Below are 25,769 nucleotides of genomic sequence, written 5' to 3' on the forward strand. Positions count from 1 at the left end.
AACAGAAGATTTCAGATGACTGGTGACATCCCTAGGATAGCTCTAGCTAAAATATCACTGTAGTCCTATCAGCTGTTCTGCATGCTAGCTGTAGCAACAAACAGCTATTGACTAGAGCATTTAGATTGCACCTGTTGTTGAAAGTATACATGATGTTCCAAAGTGAACAAAATATCCACTAATTTATATGAAGTACTTAAAAGGGATCCTTGAGAAGGTCTGTTAAGATGCCAGGGAATGCCTAATGGCCAGGTGTTCACTTTATTTTGATATGTGAATAATGGAAAAAGAGGGGCAATCAGGAAAGGCTTTTAAAAGGGTTTCATTTTCCTAAGATAGCTTTTAACCAAAATACAAAATCTTAAATATAACAAAATCCTAGGGTATCCAAGACAACAAAATGTATCAAACAACCTCTGCACAGTGTCCTAGTGCTAATTACCAACAAATATAAGGATACTAGAAAAGACTGAATGAGCAACTTTAAGGATGAGTCAAATAAGCAATTATTTTGAGGGAAAACTGAAAGAACTAGGCATGGTCAATCTAGTGGAAAGAAAATTAAGTGGAGTTTATGTTTGTTATAGAAATAGAAGGGAAAACAGCTGCTATATGTACCATGATTCAGGTTATATCAGCTCTAGTACTACTTAGCTAAGACATTCCAATTGTTATTTTCCTATACTGGCCAGAAAATCTATAACCCATTTTCTACCGTAACTCTGCCTGTATTGTTCCCTTGGTTTTTTTCTGGATATGGGGCCATCAGTATGATTAAGCATTAAAGCTTTCAAAAATCTGACTCCCGCATGGCCTAAGAGAAAACTAGGCTCTTTTTTGAATAATAAATAATATTCCATATATTTATGAGGATTTCTTTCTGAATGGAAATTGGAGTCACACCTTATTCTTCTAATTGAAAGATTTAATTTTAGAGTGATTCATATGTCCAGGATAGACAAATTTCAGCTTGTGGGCTGTTCTTCCTGCTCTTCCTTTATCTGAAAATTGCAGCAGGTTTGTCCAGTAATTTAATAACAAAACTAAAGTAGGCTATGTAAAAAAAAATTTTACACGTTTCCCCATTTGGGGAGTTTAAGAGGCAACATCAGTGTCTTAAGACTTCTAAAATTTTAAGGCAGCCCATTGCTTCTTAAGACATTTTCTCCGAATCTCTAGAAAAATCAGTCTGATATCTTTAGTGAAGACGTTACTGGCTGAAATGAATGTCTTAACACATTAGAGAGACTTAAGGTGTTCTAGTATATCTAAAAATGAAAAAAGGAATAAAAGTTAACATAGCTTATCCTGGATTATGAATAAAAATTACTTGACTCAGGGAAGCTGATCACATGTCTATTTGAATTATTGCTTTTGGTATGATTCATTATTAAAAGGAATGCTTAGAGTGATATATTCATGCTGGGAAACAATAGCAACTGGATAATTCTACTGCTTTTGGAGTTTGGGAGTGATTGAATTATCCAATTTTCTAGCATGACTTATTCTACTATATCTTTACAATGCTTGCAACCATTGAGGAGTGAATCATATTGATATTTTATGTTTGTTATATATGTTATATGCACACACACACCCCACACACACTATACATGTGTTGGTTAGAGTGTATGACTATTCTGAATTTCTATACAAAGGCATCTGTCTGAAATTGATTACAAGTTTGAAGCAATGAAAGCATGTAATTTAAGAAGAGAAACAGACATGTACTGTGAATAGCCATCTCTGCTGTGGGATGAGAATTTGGCACTTGCTTAGTTCTCATAATGAATTAGCCATTTTCTTCAGCACACCATACTGAAAGGTCAGCTTTAAGTGACAATATTAGCCAGCCTCTCCTTCCAGGTCTGTCTTTTGAAACATGTCTTATTTCTGTTCTGTTCTTGATTCCTAGGTCCAGCTAATCACAATAGTTCCCTCTTAGCCTCGCTTCCCATCCCAGGACGGTCTTTACATCCATCACTGGATATCAAGCATTTTCTGACTTTCCGCCTCAATGGCACCCCTCCACTCAACCTCTTTCCTAATTTCAACACGGTGAGTTTTTCTAGTTTGATCCATTTCTTCATCCCCACAGAGCAGTGTCCTTAGCACTGTATGGAATTAGGTAGCAGCAAAATTATCCTCTACCTTCTGAGCTAAAGGCCAAAAAAGTAGTCATTTTCAATCTAAAATATAACTGCTGATGGGCCAATTTTATCTCAATCTTCTTTGTTTGCTCATGGCATAATTCACCCTGTTGATCTATAGACTTCAAGATTAAACAGAACACACATGCTGGATCAATGTGCAGTAGCTATAGAAATACAGCAAGTGCAGTATGCCTGCGCACATCCCGTCATGTTCATCATATTATGCCTCCCCTACAGATGGAAAGCTTAAGCTACCATGTAAAAAGAGATGCAAAGGCCACTTAGGATTTTTAAGATGCATGATGATAACAGTGGTGGGATTCAAATATGTGAACAACCGGTTCTCTGTGTGGATGCCGCTTCCAGAAGTCCATTCTGAGCTTGGGCAACAAAAAATTAGGTACTGGTTCTGCCAAACTGGTGCGAACTGGCTGAATTTCACCACTGGATGATTAACCATGTATATAACTGCAGTGTTATAACTGCAGTGTGGCTTTCTAATGGGAGGAATCACAGAGTTTCAGAAAAATATGTTAAATTTTCCCATAATAGCCTATGCAAAGCATTCTTTGTTTCTTTGGAATTTTGTTTTCTATGTATTTTAAAAGATAGAAATAACAGAGATATAGTCAATCCTCACAAATAAAAAAATGTGTGGCTGATATTCTTTAAAGACAGTCTTGGCACTACCTCCCCCGCAATTCAATAGGTTTGCAACTCCAAATATTCCCGTCCAGTATAGGACTATGGAGGTTTCAAGTTGGGGTTGATTGTTCTTGAGCATCTTTCATAAAAGACAGATGCAGTATCTATTCTGGTCTCCTGTTTTCACAGCAGTAGATGTCTTCAAGAGGTTTGCAGTTGTCCCACTTTTGCCTCTTTTATCTGATATAATATTTCTGAATGTTGAGGATCCATTTAACTACAGTACTAGGATTATTAATTCATTATTAAGCCCATCTTCTTCCATTTATCTATTCTATTGTTTACTATATCTTATAATGTCTGTTTGTTTTCTTGATAGCAGTACTGTTTTCAGTAAATGATCCTAACTTCTATTTTCTGAGAAAACTAAAATGTTAACAAATGAATAATGCATGATCCATATGTTAACCTGTTTGTTTATCTTTCCCTTTGAAATGAAAAAAGGAATATTACATAGAAAGAGTGAACAAAAGACAAAAGTAGAATTATAACTGCCATATTTGCTCCTTGCTCTAGTGGGAAAAAAACCCAATAATTTTCATGTTAATTTCCACTACTGCCTAATCTGTTATTCAGACAGATTGAAGTTCCAGTTGATAGAAATAATTTATAGTCTAGAAGTTGTTAAGGAAATCATGTTATATTCTTCATGTCTATATATACAAGAGAAGCAAGTTAACCAATTTGATTCAGTTATGGCTCATTGTTTTTATTCAGTAGATTTCTAAGTAACCTTAAGAGCATATATACAATATATATACAATAGCAAAATAAAAGCACATAGATTTATGTAAACAAAATACAGTCAGTACTTAATTACAGTGAGTATTATAAGGCTTTTAAATATGTTAAAATTCATCCCAATGAGATTGACCTGCCCCACTTGCCCTGGTAGTAGGGGCATCTTCAGACCCATCAGCCAAGAAATTTCAGCTGATGACGTTCAGGAGAATAACTTTTTCTGCCATGGTTCCTGCCCTTTGGAACATGGTATGCCTTATTGGCTTTGAGGCCCTGAGGTGCTTTACACTAGAGATGTTTAATAGATTAAAAGAAAGATCCCATCTACATCCCATTTATGTGTTGGTCCCCCTTTTAATCTTACTTTTGTTAACTTTTAATGTTTTAATTTTTAAAGCGTAATGTTTTTATTTTTTTTCTGTTGTTGTTTTATGATGTTGTGAGTCATCCAGAGTCATTTCACAATGAGATGGGTGACATATAAATTTAATTAATAAATAAAAACAGCCATTAGATAGGTCAAGTCACATATTGCACTGAAGTAACAAAATAATCTGATAGTGGAGAGAAGAGTCTGGAAGTGATGTACTTTTTGAGCTAAGCCTGAACCTTAGAATAGTTTGACTGTAACTTCTTGGGAATCAAAAGTTTCCTTTTTCTCTAATGGTTTCATTCTGGAAATAAAGCAAGAAAAGGCTTGTGGATTTAGAGATGATAGATAGGCAGGCAGGGAGGCAGGCAGAGACAGGCAGAAATAGACAGACAAATCCACTCAAATGTGTTAAACCTTTGTGAGTCCTTTATAAATAATAACTTGAGTCTATGTCTTCTGGTTTTCCTGACCTCATAATCTTTACAGGACATTCAATGCAATAATCTGTCCTTATGTATCAGTGGATACATACAGTAAGTGTATCAGTTATATATTTCAGGGATAAAACAGAAGTAATCCAAGTCATTGCAAATTAGTTTAAACATAGAGTTGGGGATTTTTTTTCTTAACTGCCTGAATCCAAAATAATACTTTACAGTTTTCTGGGCATTTTGTCCTTGTACTATAACAGATAGAAAGGTGAGAAAGTCCTACAACTGCTATAGATTAATACATTAAGAATCAACTATATGTAGTAAGTTGGATAATGTTATTTATTTTGGTCAAGAATCAAGTTTTTAAAAAATTAAGTTAAAATAGTATAATTTAAAAATCAGTACGTTCAAGAAAAGAAGATCATAGATGGATAAACAATAGCAGAGTTAAGTTGTTATAATAACTGTAGCACAGTAAAATGACTATATAACTCTTGTAACTCTCCTAGTAATCGCAAAATGCTCAGCTAGCATGAGGTGCACATAATCCTTTGCGAACCAAGTCTGTTTCATGGAAGGAAAGTTGTAAGCTCAGAGCACAGAATCTCATAGAAAAGACTGTGAAATTGCATGTGCTAGAGAGGTACTTCCTAAACCTGGGTAAATTACCCAAAATTGGGTAAAATGGGTTTTCTTTGAGTAGTGACAATCACAACCAAGATATTTAAATAAGGACTTTGTAATAAATGATAAAAAGGAGTTTCTAATAAGAGGTTTTAAATAATGAAGGAAAAAATTTGGAAAACACTGTGCTAGAGACTAAATTTCTCAAATTTTATATTGCCTCTAAGATGGAATGTTATCATTCTATACTGCCAAGAGTAGATAATTAAAACAACTAAACAAAAAAGACATATATGGTGAGGGAGAGAGAATAGAGTTGGTTACTGAGCAAATTGAAATGGAAGTATTGTAATTTTAGAGTGACTCTAAACTTGATTTTGCTAAAAATTCAGTTATAGAATAGTTTGTTCTTCAATATGGACCAACTGCAAACTTAGATAACAACAAAAAAAAACCACTGCAGAATTTTAAGAACCGGCAGGATAGGCTGTCAAGAAAGGGAACATTAAGTTTGAATTTAGAAAACTACAGGGACTAATTCAGACAGTTACCAGAAGTCAACACAAACCTGAAGACATAGGATGCAGAAAGTTTGAGTGCAGAATGTACAGGTTGTACATTCCTTTTCACTAACAACCTATATTTTATTGAACACTGGAATAAATCTAGAAGAAATCTTGAACTCTGTTGTTAGAAGTCAGCATCCTCTAACAAAATAAGCCATACAGAAGTACGGTAACAGATAAATATATTTGCCTAAAGCAAACTTGAAATTATTGGGCAGGTCTTTTTTATGTCTGCTTTTGCATTATGATTAATGACAAAGGGTTTTCTGTAGTGGTTGCATGGTTCCAATTGGTTCCCAGAGTAATCTGTCATTAAATTTAATTATTAAAAAATCCTTATGTACCAACCCTTTTAAAGTTGAATTACCAGAAGTCTATTTCCTGATAGACTTACTTTGCTAAGTTTGTTCTACTCTGTTTTACTCAGCCTATAACCAAATGTTTTTAGAAAGTGATAACTATGTCATAATGTAGAGAAGTAATTAATAATATTAATAAATGATGTTGTTCACAGCCTCAGGATGTTTGGCTATTTGCTGTCGCTATTATGGTAATTATCACCATTTCATATGAAAAATTAAGTATCTTAAAAGAGCTACACTAGAGAGTAGTTCTGAATTAACATGCATAGAATTTTACCTTACACATGGGACAACACTTGATTACAAGGTTACACATTTAAAAATTGTTTTAAAAATAATGGTCTATTAAAAGGAATACTGTACCTATTAGCTATAATTTATAAATGGAGCCACAAAGTAAAAACGTTGCTATTCGTAATAGTACTTATTATTGGTTCATTGCAGTCTGACAGATGTTTAGACCTTATTAGGCATTTTTATCAATCTATCAAGCCCTTCCAAAGACCTGGGATAGATAGTTGTGGATGTTTGATGGTGTTAAAGGTATCCTTGCAGGATCTAAGCTGTTTGAGTAAAGCTGCCTTTTATAGTTGGCCAATGGTGATTTTGTCAATGTCAGTGGTATTCAAGTGGTACACCAGTTGTTTGGGATTGTACCCAGGGAGCCTATTGCTATTAGTATTATCTTTGGTTTCTTTTGCCACAGTCATTCTGTTTCTATTTGCAGGTCCTTGTATTCAGTTGTTTTCTCTAATTGTTTCTCTTCTGTTTTACTGTCTCCAGGTATTGCCACATACATTATCCATATTATTTTGTCTTTTTTATTGACAACTGTTAAGTCTGGGGTGTTATGTGGCAGGTGCCTATTTGAAATTTAAAATCCCAGAGCACTTTAGCTTCTTCATTTTCTCTGTTTTATGGTCCCACCAAATAGCAGCAGCTATTTCAGACAGTGTTTTTCCATACACTTCTGACTTCTTCAGTATGGTTGACAGAGGAATCTGTGCAATGACAAACAGTAGTGGTGATGGTGAGTCTCTTTGAAAGATTCTCTCTTGATATTAACCTCTCCCAATCTTTCAGCGTTGACCAGCAACCATATCCATTGTGCCATCGATCTTTGCAGAAAAATTGTGATGTTTCTACTGATTCCTGTTATTTCTAGGTACTTAATTATCCAGTCTTGTGGAGTGAGTTGAATGCCTTCTTATAATCAATCCACACTACATTCAAGTTGGTCAACCTTCTCTTGCAGTTTTCCAAAATCATCTTGTCAATTAAGAATTGATCCTTTGTTCCTCTTGTCTTTGGGTGGTTTCCTTTCTGTTCAGAAAAAGGAATTATCTTCATGCTTTGGAGGTGCGGGCAGGCACTCGTTGGCCTTTGATCTATCAAAGCAGGCTTGTTTTTCAATTGTTTTCAATTCTACACAATGGATGTTGAAAATAATCACAAAAGGAACAGAATATACTCCTCATGTGTTCAGTATATAGTCAGTTCATAGAGAAGTTCACAACATTTGTCACTTTTTTCCAAAAAATTCACAATACCTTTTTGTCCTTTTGGAGATATTGTGGATTTATATTTATGCCATCCTTGTGTGCCATATCTTTGTCTCAGGTTGGAACTATCTAGAGCAAACTGTTGTTAACTGTAGTATAAAAACTTCTTTTCCTCTCTTAAAATCTCTGATAAATTACTCTTGCCATTCAGTTTCTACGTATCTCTCTTCATTTTTATTGCAAATGAGTCAATAAAAAAATTATCATAATCATGGGAGGGTACCATGATCATCGATCACTGTTTGTTGCCACCTCCATTCCCTTTGGTGATGGAATTTAGGGGTCCAAATAATGATTCCCTTGTCTGCACACTTTGCCTGCCAGACCAATGCACTTGTCTGGGCCACTAAATAGCTTTGCTGAGAAATACGATCACCTTCAAACTTCAATCTCTTTCTTATCCCATTGTTCTCGATAGCCAGCTCTGGGAAAGCTATCTTCCACAACCACAGGGATAAAAGGACAATGCTTATATTATAGATGATAGCTGTGGTTAAATATACGTAGAATTTTTATATTAACTTATTATTTTTTCCTTATCCTTTTCACCTTTGTAGTTCTTACTCTAACCCTTTTCCTCTATTTACAATTATTGTGAATATTTAAACATGAGAGGGAAAAACCCACAGAAACAAATTTCTTTAAAGCAGAATGTAATAGAAATGGTTTGCAGCAGTATTCTCCCAGTCTGAGTGTTAATCTGGTTTTTAAGTTCTTTGGACTTGGCCCTTGAGACATCAGGCAATTATTGAAATGTTACTTCCTCAAGCTCTGTTTCTTATCACAGCATAAATTATCTTCCAGATCAGCGATTTCTAGAGAAGCATGAGTTTCTTGAGAAGTTTATAGTGTTTTTCCAATTACCTGTAATGGCTGACATATTTCTATGAAAGCTTGTCCAATAGTATCTTTATGCAACAACTTTCAGCTTATAGAGAAGACTGACACAACATATAGAGAAGAATGGACCATCTTGCTACATTAAAGATAATTGCAGGCCCCAAAAGAATACCTGACATCCTGATCAGTTGCTTCACAGCTAGAGGCATAACAGCCTCGATGGAACTAGCAGTATAGAAGGTGCTAAGGAAATGTTTTCCCTGTAACCATTATCACTAGCAGAATTCTTTGCCATTTTCAGCTGAAGCTGGAGAGGAAGTAACTAGTGTCATTCAGATCAGAGTATCTCCCTGTATAGACACTTGAGCAATTGCATTCCAGTCATGGGAAAGTCATGGCTAAGAATCCATTAACTTGTAAGGGCAGGAGAAAAACACTTATGTTTTTAAATCTCAGAGCTGATATACAGGCTTAATTTTTGTGTTCTGTAGCAAGGCCTGCCTTGTGTCTATATATGACACATCTAGCTATATCAAATCCTCCAAGATTCTATTTTTAGCTAGTTCCTGACTAAGGACCGAGGTTTTGGAGGAGCAGAGTTTTATAACCATGCCTGACCCAAATCTGACAGATGAGCACATTTCCTTAGCAAGCAAGTAAATGTTCTATGGTGCTATGAAGGCAGTTTTTGAAAAGCACAAACAAAATTTTACATGTCTGGCTCGCAGAGCAGCAGCTAACTTGGTTCCATTTATCTTCCAATCCTTCCCCTCTCTAGATGGATCCAGTACAAAAGGCAGTAATCAACCATACCTTTGGTGTACCCAATCCACTTAAGAAGAAGCAGTTCATCTCTTGTAATATTTGTCATCTGAGATTCAACTCTGCGGTAAGCTACATCCCTGAAACACTAGGATCAAGCAGATAGGTAGGGAAAAGGAAGAGGAGAACTATCATATAGATAACTATGGTCAATTTTACTTATGAGTGCACAACAGTTCATATAATGTTTTAGTGCTCAAAGCACCTCATTTAATAATTTGTGAGGAAGATCATGATTAGCAATACCTTCTATATTCTACAATTCTAAAGCTGAAACTGTCTTAAAGCTGAGTTTGTGGTAGTCCTTGGCAAAAGTGAGACTTGGGTTGATGTTGGTCTGATTTATAGTTCCCTTCACAGAGCACAAAGCACAGCAAGTCATATTAACAAGAAAGAACATCCACTACAGACAATGCCATCAAGGCATCATTTAATGCACTATCCAAATCAAAGTCTAGTGCTTCTTCCTCTAAGTTTCTTCCTCTAAAATGTTTCAAGAGGAACAAGTTAGAATCCTAGTGTTTGATGGCTTTTTTAAAATAAACTGTGGATAAAGACTCTTGGTTTGTTCACCAGGGTCACTCATTGAAAGGGCCCATTGTCACAATCAAAGAAAGAATCAGTATGATACTTTGCTTTCATATATGCATAAAATATTGTCTATCATGTAATGCATGCAAGTTCATTGAATGTCAGTTCTGCAGCCAGATGTCTAGGAGCTCTTATGCCATTTCATCTCTTTTGGAAAAAAAACATATCATACATTTTTGCAGGAAATAATCTTCTCTTGCTGTGCTGCCACCTTCCACATCTGTGTTTATTTCCTTTTTTTGAGGCGGAGGTGTTGAGAAGAGCAGACTTTTAAGGGAAAGGGAAAACATACATTGGTATTCTCCTGTATTCTGCATTCAAGAAGTCAGGCAGGGAGCTTGTACTGAAAAGTGTTTTATCTGGAAGGCTCATTCACTGGTTTTCAGCCTGTGTGCATTAGTTGAATCTGGCCAAAAGAAGGGACTGCTGTGTTATCCAGTTGGTGCAGGTCAGCATTGTGCCCAGGGTCTCTTTTATATATATATAAAAACTGTGACCAAAAAAAATTTCCTAGGCATTTTTTATTTTTATCTAAATTCACTCATCCAATGTAACATAGATTATATGTGCCAATACTAAAGGTGGCAAAATTATTTATTTACATGGATTTACTCGAACCAACCAACATAGTAATGCTCCTTGACTAATACAAATCTTAATGTCACATATTTTCTTGTATTTTCTAAAAAATTATTCAAGATAATTTGATCACTCCTCTACCCACAGCATAAATTAGTATGCAAGCAAAAAGACATATTAACAGAAGCATCTAAGGCTTACAAGGCTTATTTAGAACTGGTTACAGGTGAACTAACCAAGGAAATACCTAGATGTCAGGAAAACAAATGTATCAAGCGGTGCTTCTTTGTCCCAGTAAAACCCTGTCCATAATCTGAGTTACTGATGACCTGCTTGAGCATAGACATAAATCAGACTCTGCATTGTTTCCTTCTTTCTTCTTTTGCCTTTACTTGCACTAGATGCATAAGAATTGAGCCTAACCCTTGGGCTAAGTGACCTTCAGCACTACCCCCATTTGACCCGCCTGGCCCTCTAGCAAAGCATTATGTCCTCTGTTTTCATTTCATACCATGTCCACAAGCGTGGACATATACTCACACCCCTTTGCTGTCAGGCTCCTGTTTCATCTGATGACTTTCACTCCCTCCCTGCCTCTTGCTGTGCATTCATATAATTCAATTCCTGGCATTGTTCATTGCCTGGCGAAATGGAGATAAGACACGTTACCCCTGATTAAATGCAGCCCATTTTTTGTTTCAAAAAGCGCTTTGGGGCAAAAAAATAAAATAAAATAAAGGAAAATTAAAATAATGCAGCTTCAGAAAAATATATATGCAGCAGACAGTTTCGCAATACAAAATAAAATAGTATAACTAAATATATTCACTTGAATTAGAGCGGAAGAAAAGAACATAATTGTCAAGTATTGTCCCTTCCTGGAATGCAGAGCTAACACGAAGTATATATTCCCAGGCAGCCATGCAGTTCTGTGTATATGTGTGAGTTTACATTTTGTGCTTTCCTATATCCAGGCCTTTTAGCTTTTCAGAGAAAAGGATGAATAACTGAAGTATGTGTTAATGTCCTCTGCCTGTTCACTGCTGATAAAATATTTTTTTAAAAGAAAATACAAAAGACTACAATGTATTCCCCCCACACCCAAAAGCCTGTGTACTTAGCAGTCAAAGACAGTTCTCCTGATTCTCACTACAATGAATGGCTCTCTGGCAAATTCATGTGAATTTAAGTCCAATCTGAATTGAAATGAGGGTGTTACATTAGTTTGCATAATGGCTGAAGAAAGAAATAGAAGTGCTCAATGCCCAGAAAGGGGAGGTGTGGAAAATTCCCTCTTGCTCTGCTTTTCATGTGTTTTTTGTTTTGGTGGGAGATGTTTAGTTAATGCATGAAATCACATTTTTATCCTCATATTCTTAAAAGATCCACTTCACTTGTACACTCACTGCCTATCACTTGGCCTGCCCATCTATTTGGCTTTTTCCAAGGGCTCAAATGGGAGGAAGATGTACACAGAAAGATTGTTTCTGTGCTGCTCCTCAATACTGGAAAAAAGGAAAATGGAGAAAACTGGGGGGAAATAGCAAGGTAGTTGGAGAAAAAATGTCATCTGCTGCTGCAGCAGGAAGATAACCAGGCTTCAAAGTGCTCTCTACTAACTAGAAAAATGGGCTTTGCAAATCATTTTGCATTATAGTCTCTCTTTGATCTTCCATAATATAGAATAGCCTTAATACTTTTCTCCATCACTCAACACTCCCCTCCCGTTTATCTCTCTCAGAATCAAGCTGAGGCACATTACAGAGGCCACAAGCATGCCCGGAGACTCAAAGCCATTGAAGCAGTGAAAAATAAGCACAAGACAGCTGACAATAGCAGCAGCAGCAGCAGCAGCCAGGAAAAAATGGCTAACTTTGAAGCTGCACTAGATATCAGCAGAGACACCATCACCAACGGCAGCAGAGGTAAGGGGCAAGCTGACCTAGGAAGAGGCATTCTTCTAGGTAGATCTTAGTTTGGGGAAATTTTCATATTTTCCTGTAATTGACCTCTTCTGTTGTGTAGCGGAAGAATAATCTTAGCTGAGATGCCACTATAATGGAAGCAAATGCTAGTTACCTTAAAGGCTAGTTAATCTTAAAACCACGATTCAAAGGAAAATAAATGTCTTCCTTTTTTATTAGCACAACCCAATAGCTTGCTAGGATTGAGCCAACCATTGGCAGAACATTGCAACCTCATGCTGATGTCCCCGACAGAGGAATCACCAACCAAGATACCTACTGGCGTCCTGTCCCTGGTTTCCCCATCAGTTTCAGAGCCCTTGGAAGTTGCTCCAAATAGTGCAAGTGTGAAACCAGCAGCAGCAGCAGCAACTGAATCTGGAGGAACCGCCGGCTCAGCAGCAGAGGTGGAGAAAGAGGGAAAGAAAATCAAGCAGCACTTGTACTGTCCCACTTGCAAAGTAACAGTTAACTCTGCCTCTCAGTTGGAGGCTCATAATTCTGGTAAGAAACCTTCACATGGGTTTTCTCCAGCTACCCCATAAAAGCCAAGCTAGACTGTATAATGTGTCTGCCACTGCTGTAAAAGATATGACATCTGGAGCCTATTGCATGTAGCTCATGATAATTCGCTTTCAGAGGCATCTGCAGGATGCAAGGCTTTTGGCAAAATGATGAAATCAGGGTCACCCTGCAAACTTTACACTTTTTGTACACGCATGCATCATCATGATACATTTACAAAAGGGAGAGAACTTGCATCATGATGGTGCAGCACTGTTTTCATTATTTGCCTTCTTGCCCACTCCAATATGTCTGTTCATTTCACCTCCCAAAAGCATTTGTCCAGGTAATGATACAGGATCAAGGTAGTTCCACTGTAGCAGTAAGAGAAGGATAAGTTACTCCTCTTTCTCAACAGAAAATGTTGAATGCTATCAAAAATACGCCATCTTGCCTCATTGATATTGATAGACTTTAATAACTGAAGCTGATAAAACCGTAACTTCCCCAGTCTGGAATCCTTCAGATCTTCTGGGAATGGAACTCCTAGAATTCCCAGTACATGTGAAGTCTGCCACCTATTAATCTATTTTTATTCCCAACTAACAGATTTTGCTTCAGTTAACTAAATTTTGTCCTAAAAGCATACATTTCTGACTTTGGGGATTCTTAACCAATATCTACTAATTAATAAATATGTGTTTTGTTCCTTAGTAGATATTGTAGCATTCTTTCAGCAGATATGATGGTAGGCTATCCGTAGAATAGAAGAAATACAGTAGTGTGAAAGCTATGAAAAGCAGGTATGTTGAAACCAGGAGTCATTTACAGATACTGCCTGCCAGATTTTGCAATAACTGTGTACTTTGTCATTTGAGTAAAATGAAATGTATTCAAAAGCTTGAGGGTTTTACAAACTCTTTGCTTTCTAAATTAAAAAATGATTGGACAAATAGGTATGGTTTGCTATAACTTATTTGTAGTCTGCTGATTGCATATTTCTTGAAAAGTACTGGGATACCAAGTTCTATCCGTATTCTTTTCTGTTCACACTCAAAAAAAAAACAACTGTATTTTTCTATCCTTACATGATGCATTGTAAAATCTTTTTGCAGCAAGCCAGTTAAGAAACCAAGAAGCTGTAATATTTCCTTTATTTTACATATATATATATAAATACACAATCAATTTTGACTTTCTATTTTGCTCAGTAAAATTTTCTTTTTCCCCACCTTCATCATCTTTCAATTATTTAATTATTTCTATTCTTATCTTCCCTGATCTGAGGCCTTCCATGATTGACATTGTAGTTCAGTATACTTGGAGTACATTAAGCTAAAGTAGATTAGACTAACTTCATAAAGAATGTTAATGAAAACCTACTTACTTTTATAAAACTTTTGGATTTTATTCAGTACTGTTGTTTTCAAATTGTAGAATCTTCTCTCTCTAAAGTAATGAATTGCTTTATTTTGACTGTTAATTTTTAAGGCTGTCATTTTGTCATGTCTTATGTTTTCAGGCAAAACAAGGAATTACAACCTATTTTAAAAATAGATTAAGATATCATAACAGAATACATAAATACATATGCCACCATTTCTAGCCTGTTGCCTTAACCACTGTTGTCCCCCAAACAGTACATTAAACATAACAACATATTAAGATGCATAAAAAGTACATTTAACAAGGAAACAAGAACAAAAATGAAACATATAATCCAGATATTGTGTCCATATAGCCAACTTGATTCTGGTATCATGGAATTGGCCCATCCTATTGATAACTGGCCATGTCTGCTCTTAGACTACTTCCTGCTTACCAAAGTGCAAGAGGCAAGTTTCCTTTTTTATTTCCAAACTCATATTCTTTTCCCCATTCCCAGGAGCAAAGCACAAATTGATGTTGGAAGGGCAGACTGTTTTGCCAAGGCGAAGCCGAGGGAAGGTCCTCTCCCGAGTGGCACACAAGCCCAAACGGATTGGCAGCAAAGGCAGCCTCAGCATTCAGAACAAGGCCTTCCAGTGCCAGGTGTGCGAGATCTTTGTCAACTCAGAGACGCAACTCAAACAGGTAAGCAGACCAACCTAAACAGCTCTTCTGATTGTCTCGAGGATGTAATGAGGGTCATGCTGAATTTTGGATATTTTTGAAGAAAGCATTTTAAGATGGAAAAGGGGAATAAGAACTAATCTTTCCATCCTACTTCCACCTCCACATTTCAGCTTAGGCCTTTCATTAAATATCCATTCAGATATTTAATGAAGTTAAGAGGTGAAGTTACATTGCAAGCAGAAATTTTATTATACTGAACTGAGAGCTAAAGTGAAGGTTGCATTAAGACACTTGAAGCATCATCTCAACAGTTCTTGCAAAATAAGCAAAGTCCTATTTTAAGGGGCAGTCAGGATAGAAGAGGAAGGCCTGCTGCGCATGTCTTTCTCTGCCTTAAATTTCTCTGCTCCAAATGTTGTCCTAGGCAGCTTTCCACTCTCATCAGATTTGAAATTTATACAATATTTGCTTTCTATGAAATCCTAAACAAATGGCTTTTCCAATGACAAGAGAATGATCAGGGTTAATGTGTTAAGTGCATCTTTATACGATACCTAATTAATTGATTAATTAATTGCAAATACTTTGTGTAACTCGAGTAAAAGTAACAAGAAGGCTAAAAAGCAGCAGCATACCAACAACAAAAACAACGATACAGAGAAACTTTTATTCCACGGACTCCCATTTAATGGACATCAGATGTAATTGGGCAAGATTTCTGTCTCAACAATCTCCTGAAATAACAGACAAATCTTTTCAATCCAAAGCAGTCCATGCTAAATGTTACATTTACATTACATTTACATTAATTTCATGCCATCATGTTGATTTACTTATTTGCATAATGATCTGAATATACTAATAGTGGAAATTACATCATTTGCATTTATTTACGTCATTTGTGTAATAACATCATTACCCAAATAGTGTCATTCATATCAAAGTGTGTCATTGGCATAATGACATAATGACACAAATCACCATAAATGATGTAATTTGCAATTTAATCACCATTGAGGAATAATAGACACCCCTCCCCCAGTTGGGAGCTTTTACTGTATTAGTAACATCTGTAGAAACTATGAATTCATACACATACAGAGAGTAAATATTAACTTTTCAAAGACTTTTTAAAAAGCAGCAGCACAAGGACAAAATTTCAAAATAACCAGGAAGAAGAGAAAACATATTGTTAGAAGGGAGCATTTTCACCTTTGTAGAACAGGAGAATATTTGAAGAGGAAACATTTGATCTAATAAGGAAACATCATAGAAAAGGGTTGGAGATCATTCAAGAGTGCAGCTGAGAAGATTCTCTTTTCCTGATAAATATAGCACAAATGCTGTATAACAGAGGCATGAGAACCTCTTTGGCAATCTTCAACATTTGGGCAGGCTAAGCTGATATAATAGTATTTCAAATACCCCAGTTACTTTTCATTTCAGCCACTCAGATAGCAAAGAGAATGCATTCTAGAAATTGACTTCTAGGGTGCCATCCCCAAGTGTTTTGCCATAGGCAAGAAAATAGAGTAAAAATCACTTTCTTTAAAGTCTTATATTAATAGCAGTAAACAATGTAATAGCAATAGCACTTAAGACTTATATACTGCTTCATAGTGCTTTACAGCCCTCTCTAAGTGGTTTACAGAGTCATCCTATTGCCTCCTCCCCAATCTGGGTCCTCATTTTAATGACCTCGGAAGGATGGAAGGCTGAGTCAACCATGAGCCGGTGAGAATTGAAGGAACCACTGCACTACCATGGCTCAGAAAGAATATAGATATCATTAAAATTCAACCAGTTAACTAATTTGTGTTTCTGTTATTCAATTTTTTATTTCTTCACAATTATTTTAAAATTCCAGTATTTATTTTCAACAGGATATAAGTAAGTAATATCTAGATATACAGAAAAGGAGGGAAGTAGAAAACAGGAAGCTAATAGAATGTAAGTGATTCACTTTAAATTTAAATAGAGCACTTTGAATTGAGCCTTGAAATAAACCTAAAGTTAATTATCCTGTTCTGCATTTATCTTATTAAGCAAAAGATTCAAAGACAGATACAAACACAGTTCTCACCACAAAGACAGAGTGGTATCTATCAGGAGACAAAAGTGTCAGAGCAAATGGTCAGAAATACTAGAGACCTGAGGTCAAAGTGATATCAAAAAAGCCGTCGTGATCCTGTTGGTCAAAACTGAAGCAGAACAGATATTTCAACATAACTGAAGACAAGTCTTTCAGTTCCTTCATCAAATAAAAACACAGAATAGTCTAAAGAACTGTCATTAGAAAGTTTGCTAAAGATGGCAAATGATGTCAAGGTGCTTTTATACTCTGATAATAGTGGGAGCTTTTGTTTTTTTCATCTACAGCATATGAGCAGTAGACGTCACAAAGACAGGCTTGCAGGGAAGCCACCAAAGCCCAAATACAGTCCGTACAGCAAACTGCAGAGGAATACTGCCCTGGCAGTGAGTATTCTCAAGGTATTTGTCACAGAAGGTGCCAGATAACTCTGTGGTGTATGGAAAATGTGGGGGACAATAAGGAATTTCCCCTGGTGTCTTAATTATTCTTCAAAATCCAGTCATCCACTCAGTGGAGAATTGTGTCTGAACATTAAACTGTCCCAACCTACAACAAAATAACAGGTAGTGCTATTCTCAGCAACATTTGGAAACTAGAGTGAGAGACAGCTGCTTGCATGAGAGGAAACAAGAAGAGCTGTGGGACAGATCAGATCAAGAGGTTACAATTCCCAGTATTCCCTTTTCTCTTTATGCATCTTCTTGTAGTGCATAATTAATTTAGTGGAAGTAATTGTAGCAAGACTGTTACAGTAGCTACAGATAACTGTTTAAAAAGTATTGGGAAAATACATGGATAGAACTGTTTATGTAGATATGAAAAGCCCTCCAAGAGCTGTTGAGCAACAACAAGGGGTAGACTCATCTTATAGTCCCCCCATTTTTTACAAAAAGGATGGGATTTATATTCTTAATAGGAAAAGCCATTTTAAAGGATAAGGAAAGCTACAGCTGGGGGACGGGGAAACTGTTCACTTATCTAGCTACACACAAACACACACATACACACACCACCACTACACTTGAGTCTCTTCACTGCTGGCAATAGATGGATATTTGAGCTGATTCAATAGGGCAATTTGCTACATTCTTTTAAGCTTCATACTGCTCTGAAAGTAAAAAGAAATGTCACAATAAAGTCATATAGTATTGCTGTCAGCCAGGGACAGAGACTATGTGGTTCTCCAGATGATATGAAAAGATAATTCATAGCATCCCTCACCATTCATTGTATTGTTGAAATTTCCTGAGCAACATTTGGAAGGCTTCATACTGGCCATTATTATTTATAGTATTTGCATTTATAGTATTTACAAAGTACTATTAATTCATCTACTTCAGAGCTGAATCAGGTTGTCAGATAAGCTTTGATACTGAAGCTCCTGGTTTAAATTATTTACTGCAATATTGAAGCAAATTTTCTCTATTTTCTTTATTTTCAAATTTTCTGCAATATTGAAGCAAATGTTCCCCTTGTCTTTTGAAGCTGCTTTGCTCATGTACCATGTGTATCTCTTTGTGCTTCTTCCCTGTCCCTCATTCTCACTCTTCACAGTCCAAAGTGGCTCTGCAGAAGCATCTTACGAAGACCTTGGCTGCCCGGTTCCTGCCAAGTCCCCTGGCATCCGCCACTGTGTGTACTTTGCCCAGCCCATTAACTCTCCGACCAGCTGCTGCTACTCTCTTCCAAGCACCCATCTTTGGACCAGCACTTTTTCGATCTCCCCCAGGCCCTGTGCGAGCAGCTACAGGCCCCATTGTCTTTGCCCCTTACTAGAGAAATCCCAAGGTTGTTTGCGTGGGGAATTGTAGACCATAGCTGTACAAAGAAAATTGGGGAGGGCGGGTGATTTTACAGGGCTGTATTCTGAACAGAGGAAAAACAGAATCTTTGAACTGTTTGAAGTGGAACTTCTCTGTTCATTTATCTGAGATTTCCACTAGTGTCATTAACTCAGTTGAACTTGGAAATAACTTTTCCTATTGTCTCATTCCCCCACAAAGCACCAATCTTTCTAACTCTAGTAGTATACTTAAAAGCACAATCTCACTTATCCAGATGGTCAAGTGGTAAAGTCAAAAGTATGCATTCAAAATATCTAGAGGTATCTGTCATTTTAAACAGAATTCTATTAATTAGGAATTTGTGTAATTGGAACTCCAAAGAGGTTTCTTTTCCAAAATGCAATGATTATGAAAATCAGATTTGAATGCAGTTCCTAGTTCAGTTCACATTCCCCTTCTCACAATTATAGATTTAAGAAAAATAATGATGATTGATAAACATGTATTGTTCTCCTTGTAAGTTACTAAGACATCTCTATATCTCAATGAGGATATTGAGATACTGAAGGAGAGGAAAGGAGAAGAGAATATCTGTTTAAGTATGGGCACAAAACAGAGAGAAGAAGAAAAGTGCTATTATGTAGATAGAAAATTATAAGTTGGGGTTTATTTGTTTTTTTGCTTATATATGGAAGAAGAATGGATTTAAACAAAGAACGGTATAGAGATAGAATTATTTCAGATCTTAAGTCAACCTTTCCCAGTTGGGTGCCCTTTCAGCTATATTGACCAGACCCAGAATTTTGAGCCAACCTAAGAATTCTTACAGCTTCAACATAACCAAAAGACATCCTGGTGGGGAAGATTGTCTATAGACTACCTTTATAGATATTATGGCGTGTATTGCCTAAGGTGAAGGAAAGGCAAGAATATGAAACCCTGTAGAAAATGCACAGTAGGTTTGATACGTAACTGCCATGTGTCATTGAACTTTACTTATTGCCCAATTTCTGTTATCATATTCATGACAGTCTAAAGGAACCACTGCTGAGAGCTACTTAAACCTACTGAATGAAGAAGAAAAACTGGAGCCAGGATTTCTGTGGTGATGTCATTCATAGAAGGATTAATGTCAGGAATGTCAAAGTAGTAGATTTCAAGTTTGAGGACACCTGGATTTCAGATTTTAGAAGCAAAACATAAAAAGTTTCTCCATTTGAAATATGTTACGATGCACTAGTTCAATACTTTGGAATTTACTGAATTTTTTAGAAGTATGCATATCTTAACAATTTTGTGCAAATGAGCTCATATTGCTTACTCTCAGATAATATTCTATGGTGCAATTTTCTGGACCCTTTTGGTTGACTGAAAAAAATTACCTAGTTCATAAATATCTAGAATTGTAGTGGGTCAGAGATTGCTGCCCTATTTCCCATTGCAGTGGGAATGTTGCTGCTCACAAACCAAATTCCACAAGACATTGAAAGATGGCAGAGATATATATACACGGTAGCCATTCACTTCAGCAAATGAAGCAAGCCATGAACAATCTTCCAATATTATTAGTTATTGGATATAGGAGTTTATTTTTTTCACTTGCCTAAGTTATGGAAATCAGTCAAATATAAAGCATGAACTAAAATCTATTAGCTGAAGTTTTCTTCAATTTTGCTTGCAGCTATAATAATCCCTGACACCTTAAGAAAAGTAAGGGAAATATTTCCAGGGCACTTCTTTAGATATGCTCATTTTGGGGCAAGTGAGTGCCTATATTACTGGTCTGCATTTGTCATTACAGTGCTCACTTGTGCAGATCAGTATTGATATTTGAAAAGAGAGAGAGGTTATTTGGAGATATTTGGCAGAACACTTTCGCTACTCCAGGAAAGAAAAGCAGGGAATTTTATTTTACGTGAAGGACTTCAACTAAGAGGTTTGGACTGTATGACAACAGATGACCATTTACCAAATGCAAGTGTGTATTTAACTACTTGTTTAGTGGCTGGTTGGTTGTGTCACCCTGGAATGAATGTTCCCTGTTACTTGGCAGAACATTTCTGAATATCACTTTACTGTGTGTTAATATACTGCCACAGAAGCAACAGAATAAATACAGAAAAAGGAGGGCAAGTTAAAATATGTTAGACAGCCACATATTAAAGAATAGGTAGCTCAAGACATTTTGAGCTAACAGTATGAGCAAACTTTGTTGAGGAGTAACTGGCAGGTCCAGCAGGATACCAGATTCAAGGCCATGAGGTTCCAACAATTCCCACTCACTTTACATCCACTTCCTGTAGCCACGCTTTATCATTTCTGCCACTTATTCAGACTGGCAGTAGTCCTCCAAAATCTTTCCTAGTTCCTGCAGTTCTAGATAATTGTAGAAGCAAGTCTTCTCTAACTGGCGCCTTCCAGATGTATAATATATGCTATATGAGAATAGAGTTTCAAGTCCTGAAATATCTGGGGAGCATCTTGTTGGGAAGGCATATTTAAGCTAATTGCACCAAATGTTTCATACTCCAGATTGCTTTTCAGGATTCTCTTTACTTTTTCCTTTGGAACTCTCAGTTCTTTAAAACCAGCCTTAACTCAAAATCTGGGACTATTGGACACTACAGGCAAGCCATAAGAAAAGACCATGATTGTCACACCATTCTTACAAACTTTCCAGAGGTATGTAGTCTGATCATTATTGAGGTTCCTCAGTGCCGATTCTATTATATCATGCAACTAATCACTTTAACAAGACATCATGTGAAGCTAATAGTTTTTTCCCTTTGATCCAGTATTTCAGTAAATATAATTCTCATAAACATGTCAACTGATGCACATCCTAAATAAAAAGCTACCCAGTAGCCAGAGAGTATTATTGGATAGAATGGAAACAAGCAAGCAGTTACTGATGGCCACAACTAAATGATGAAACATTCCAATCTATGCAAAATACTAATGGAATGATTGTTATTTGGTTTTCAAGCCTGTGTTATGCTTGCTTCTATCCAGAAGACAAGGATGAGGTCTGTGGCCAAAATCTATACATAAAAAACAAAGGCACTGCTGTCACAGTGATCTTGTAGATATGAAATGTTCCTTTTCAGTAGAGCAGCAACATTCATTTCTATTTATTAAATATGGAAATGTGCCAATTGATTCAGCCTGTTGAAACATAAGTATTGCCATGAGGAGTAGTGTAACCAGCTGCCTAAAGTGGTAGATTGCAAGTACCAGGATAACAGAGTTGTGGAGTTCTGTCCCAGAACAAAAAGATCATCTCTATCGGTCCATTTGCAATGCAGCCTGGTTAACTTAAACTATGGGAAGATAAACACAAACATATTTATTGTTTTTGATGTAACATTTATAGATCCGGGAGGTCCTCTTGAAATCATCCATGCTGTGTTTAAGACAAACACTTTTCCAAGTGTGAGTGGGGAACAATAACTAGTTATAAGAGTAAATATGGTTGATGTTATCTGAATAATGCCCACGATCTCACCAAAACACACAATTTGCAACTCAGTTTTGCAAGTGTGTTTATAAGAATGAGAAGAGCAAAAGGTGAAACAAATATGTGATATTTCCGGAGGAAAAAATTCTGATGGGGAAAAGTGCAAGATGGCCTAACGGTCAAACATTCAGCGTAATATAATGTATATCTTTTTTTGAAAAGTCGGATTCATTCTTTAAAAGTGATTGCTTTCGTCATCTGTAGAATGTTGTCATGAATTATTTATGCTTTTTTGTGATTTTTGTGTTGAACAGTAACTGTTTCCTAAAGCAGTTACTTTCTGGGGGGAAACATGCAACCTGCTCAGAATTCAACTAACACCCACATAAAATTGCTGTATATTCACCAAACCTTTGCTTCCAGCTGCTCTTAAAGCTACTTCCTAAATACTGTACTTTCCAATCTGAAACACTCAGTTTGTAGCTTTCTCATTTCATTGTAGGTTTTGCAAATGGTGGCAGTTTCATTTTGGGGACATGGTTATGTTACTTTATAATTCCAGCAGTTTTCTACAAGCAGACTGGTGATAGAAAAATGTCTCTTGGCAAATAATATTTGATAAGTGGCAAAAAGAGGCAGAAATGGGGATAGGAACAGCTATATAGAACAAGAGGTTACCAGATCTCATCAACTAATAACACTACTTAACATTTCTCTCCTTTGGCTTTTCACCCCAAGCATGAAATAGAATCCTAGGCCATGTCTGAAAATATTGATAGTGGTTCTGTCAACTTATCCCAGAAAGCTTCAAATGGGAAACTATTGCCATAGTTAGCTATTTCTAACTTTTTCGGGTTCCAGTAAGATTTACAGCACAATCCTGTGGATGCTTTCTGAGGCTCATGTTAAATTCAGTGCAGCTTACCATTCCATTATTTTGTTTAGGATTACAGCCTTGATCAATTCTGGCTTTAATTACATCAGGAAAAGTGGATGTGGTAGATTAAACATAGGATTTTGCAAGGAAATCTATGGTTGCAGAGAATTGAATCAAACCTGGTGTAGAGGACTATAATGTTTATGATAGATTCATTTCAGGGTTCTTGTCAATGTTCTCTGTTGTTTAATGTTAGTCTGCTTCAATTTCCCTCAAGCCCCTGTGCTGCTTCATACCAGGCATATTTTCATAATACAAATAATTAAAAGAATAGGAAATGTATAATTCTTTTTTAAAAGTGCCTTATTCAATCGGGCAGATTTTTAAAAATGATTGCAAAAACAGTGTGCTTCCCCCTCATTCTCATATCTTGTGTATCATCTATACAAATTTATGCATATTTAGCTAATAATAAGGTTCTATAATATGGTAGCAATACTGGAGATGACCTTCTTATAACAGAAAATATTTGTCTTGTTCTGCATGAAATGCATTGTGACTAGGTTATTGTCTCAGCTGCTACTGCTAATATTATTCTATCTGTATAATCAGGTGGAAATATTTATTTTATTGGACTTATAGGTTATTTTAATTACTATTACTATAATTACTTGAGTCTAACAGGCCTATATACCTGACATTTGTAAATCAGGTTCAAACATGAATACAGTTATAAAGTCAGAAGCATATCAATGTACATAAATACCAGGAGTATTTATTATAGTAATTTTAAAAAAATCTCTAATGATCTTACAATATCCCAACTGCTAAGGCCTGCTGATGAGCCAAGTTTAATAGCTTTCTTAAAAGCCAATAAAGTAAGAACTAATTGAATTTCTGAGGGAATGTCTCTATGTTCGTTAAAAAAAATAAAACTTCAGTATATACTCAATTTAAATATGTAAATAATTATAGCAACTACTTGTTTGTGCTAAGTAAGAATCACATTCAGATAATTAAAAAGAAAACTTGTAAATTAGGAAAAAGTTGATTTTCCTCTCCTGCTAAACTCAGATAGTCAAAGCCCACAGATAGACCAAAGAGAGAGAAATAAAATAAAATTGATTGGTAGGGTGGGATCTAGATCTTTAATAAGTTAGGATGTTGCATTTCCTCATGTTAGTGAGTTATTGATATTGCAAAGGACTATGGGATACACCTTTGTGATTATCCTGTTTTCCAGCCCAATTGCATTGTGATTCTAGAGATGAGCTCCAGTAACCCTGGCAATGCTGAGCAGGATTTAGAGATACACCTTACTCTAAAACATCAATACATTTAGCTAATACAGGTTTTGTGTTATAGATTCCAAAACATTCGGATTGTAGATTTGTAGTGAGTAGGCTGGAACAAATGTAATGTTACAAAACTATTACAGGAATCTGATTCAGTATGCAAAAGGCTTTTAATAAAAGAATGAAATGGGGTCAGGAAGAAGAAGAAAAGATGTGTAGTTTAATTACAGGGTGGAAAAAAGTTATAGGAAGACAAGTACTGACAGATTATATTGAAAGAAAGAATACCAAATCATAGCTGGAATAATATACCTATGGACAGTGCAAAGGACTGTGATAGGCTAATATTTTGTTTGGTATATTAATATGTTGCAGAAGTACTTTACTCAGTGATTCATCAAATGTTCTGATTTTATGGATGTGAATGCAGTACTATATTTTTGTGGCATTATCATTGATGTTTGGAGCATAGCCATTTGCAATGAATATAAAATAGTCTCATTTTCTATTTTTGCCATATACATATATAGTTATTTATGGACAGCTTGATAAATTGCATGATCCTACTTTTGTTTACCAAAACAAGCCATTATGCAAAAAAAAACAAAAAACCAGCTTCACCCTACAGTATTCCATGGAACAAGTCTAACTTTTCTCCACTCTTGACTGATAGAATGTTTTCAAAATCCAAGAGGGTCTGAAAGCAGGCTTCTGCTTTAGTTGTGTTGCTTTCTTTGGGATGCTACTGAGTTTTGGGTTTCTCAAAAAAAATTCTCTTATGGTTATCCCTGTAAGAGAATCCCTGCAGGATTCTGCTTTACCTTTTAGTGGCCTGGATATGCTACTTGAATATTAAATTACTATAAAGTTCCAGGCTTCTTGTAAAGACCTTTATCTACATCTTCAACTAACTTATGGCAAATTTTCCATTTATCTAAATACCATCTTTCCTGTTGGCTGATCTGAGAAATCCTCTGGCCTTTCACTGTGATTCCCCATTTCCTTCAGAGCACTCCTAGGATGGTTCTATTAGCCGTGTCCCCCTTTTCTGAAACTCCTCAACCCACTGTGTTGAAATTTTTGACCTATCACTGTGCTTTCCGCCCATACAGTGGTGCATTATTTTGATTCTTTTTCCAGAATTAACTTTTAATAGACTATATGGGGTTGTTTCATACACCTCATTGGACAAGTTGTGGAAATGAATATACAAGAGCAATGTATGTATGTACACAAATACACGTTACAGGATACAAGTACAAAAAACATGGAGTGAACTGTGGCTTCTTATGACTGTAGCATATATTGTAGAAGGTTGCTCTTGAACATTTGATTTTCTAAGAATTCCTTATCAAAACTACAAAGAGAAAATAGGATTAAAGAAGT

General features: G+C 36.1%; 1 protein-coding gene across 1 annotated transcript in view; it reads left to right on the forward strand.

Moving 5' to 3' along the window:
- The window catches only part of ZNF385C (zinc finger protein 385C), a 112,469-nt gene extending 93,723 nt beyond the window's left edge, over window positions 1-18,746 (forward strand). Inside the window, exons 2-8 of the mRNA XM_015832305.1 lie at window positions 1,916-2,058; window positions 9,139-9,249; window positions 12,094-12,277; window positions 12,497-12,820; window positions 14,706-14,893; window positions 17,255-17,368; window positions 18,525-18,746. Coding sequence (XP_015687791.1) covers window positions 1,916-2,058; window positions 9,139-9,249; window positions 12,094-12,277; window positions 12,497-12,820; window positions 14,706-14,893; window positions 17,255-17,368; window positions 18,525-18,746 — 1,286 coding nt within the window. The remainder of the gene's footprint in view (window positions 1-1,915; window positions 2,059-9,138; window positions 9,250-12,093; window positions 12,278-12,496; window positions 12,821-14,705; window positions 14,894-17,254; window positions 17,369-18,524) is intronic.
- The last annotated feature ends 7,023 nt before the right edge of the window (window positions 18,747-25,769 follow it).

The sequence above is a fragment of the Protobothrops mucrosquamatus genome, unplaced genomic scaffold, assembly GCF_001527695.2.
Source record: "Protobothrops mucrosquamatus isolate PMUCROS unplaced genomic scaffold, P.Mucros_1.0 scaffold1, whole genome shotgun sequence".
Lineage (NCBI taxonomy): Eukaryota > Metazoa > Chordata > Lepidosauria > Squamata > Viperidae > Protobothrops > Protobothrops mucrosquamatus.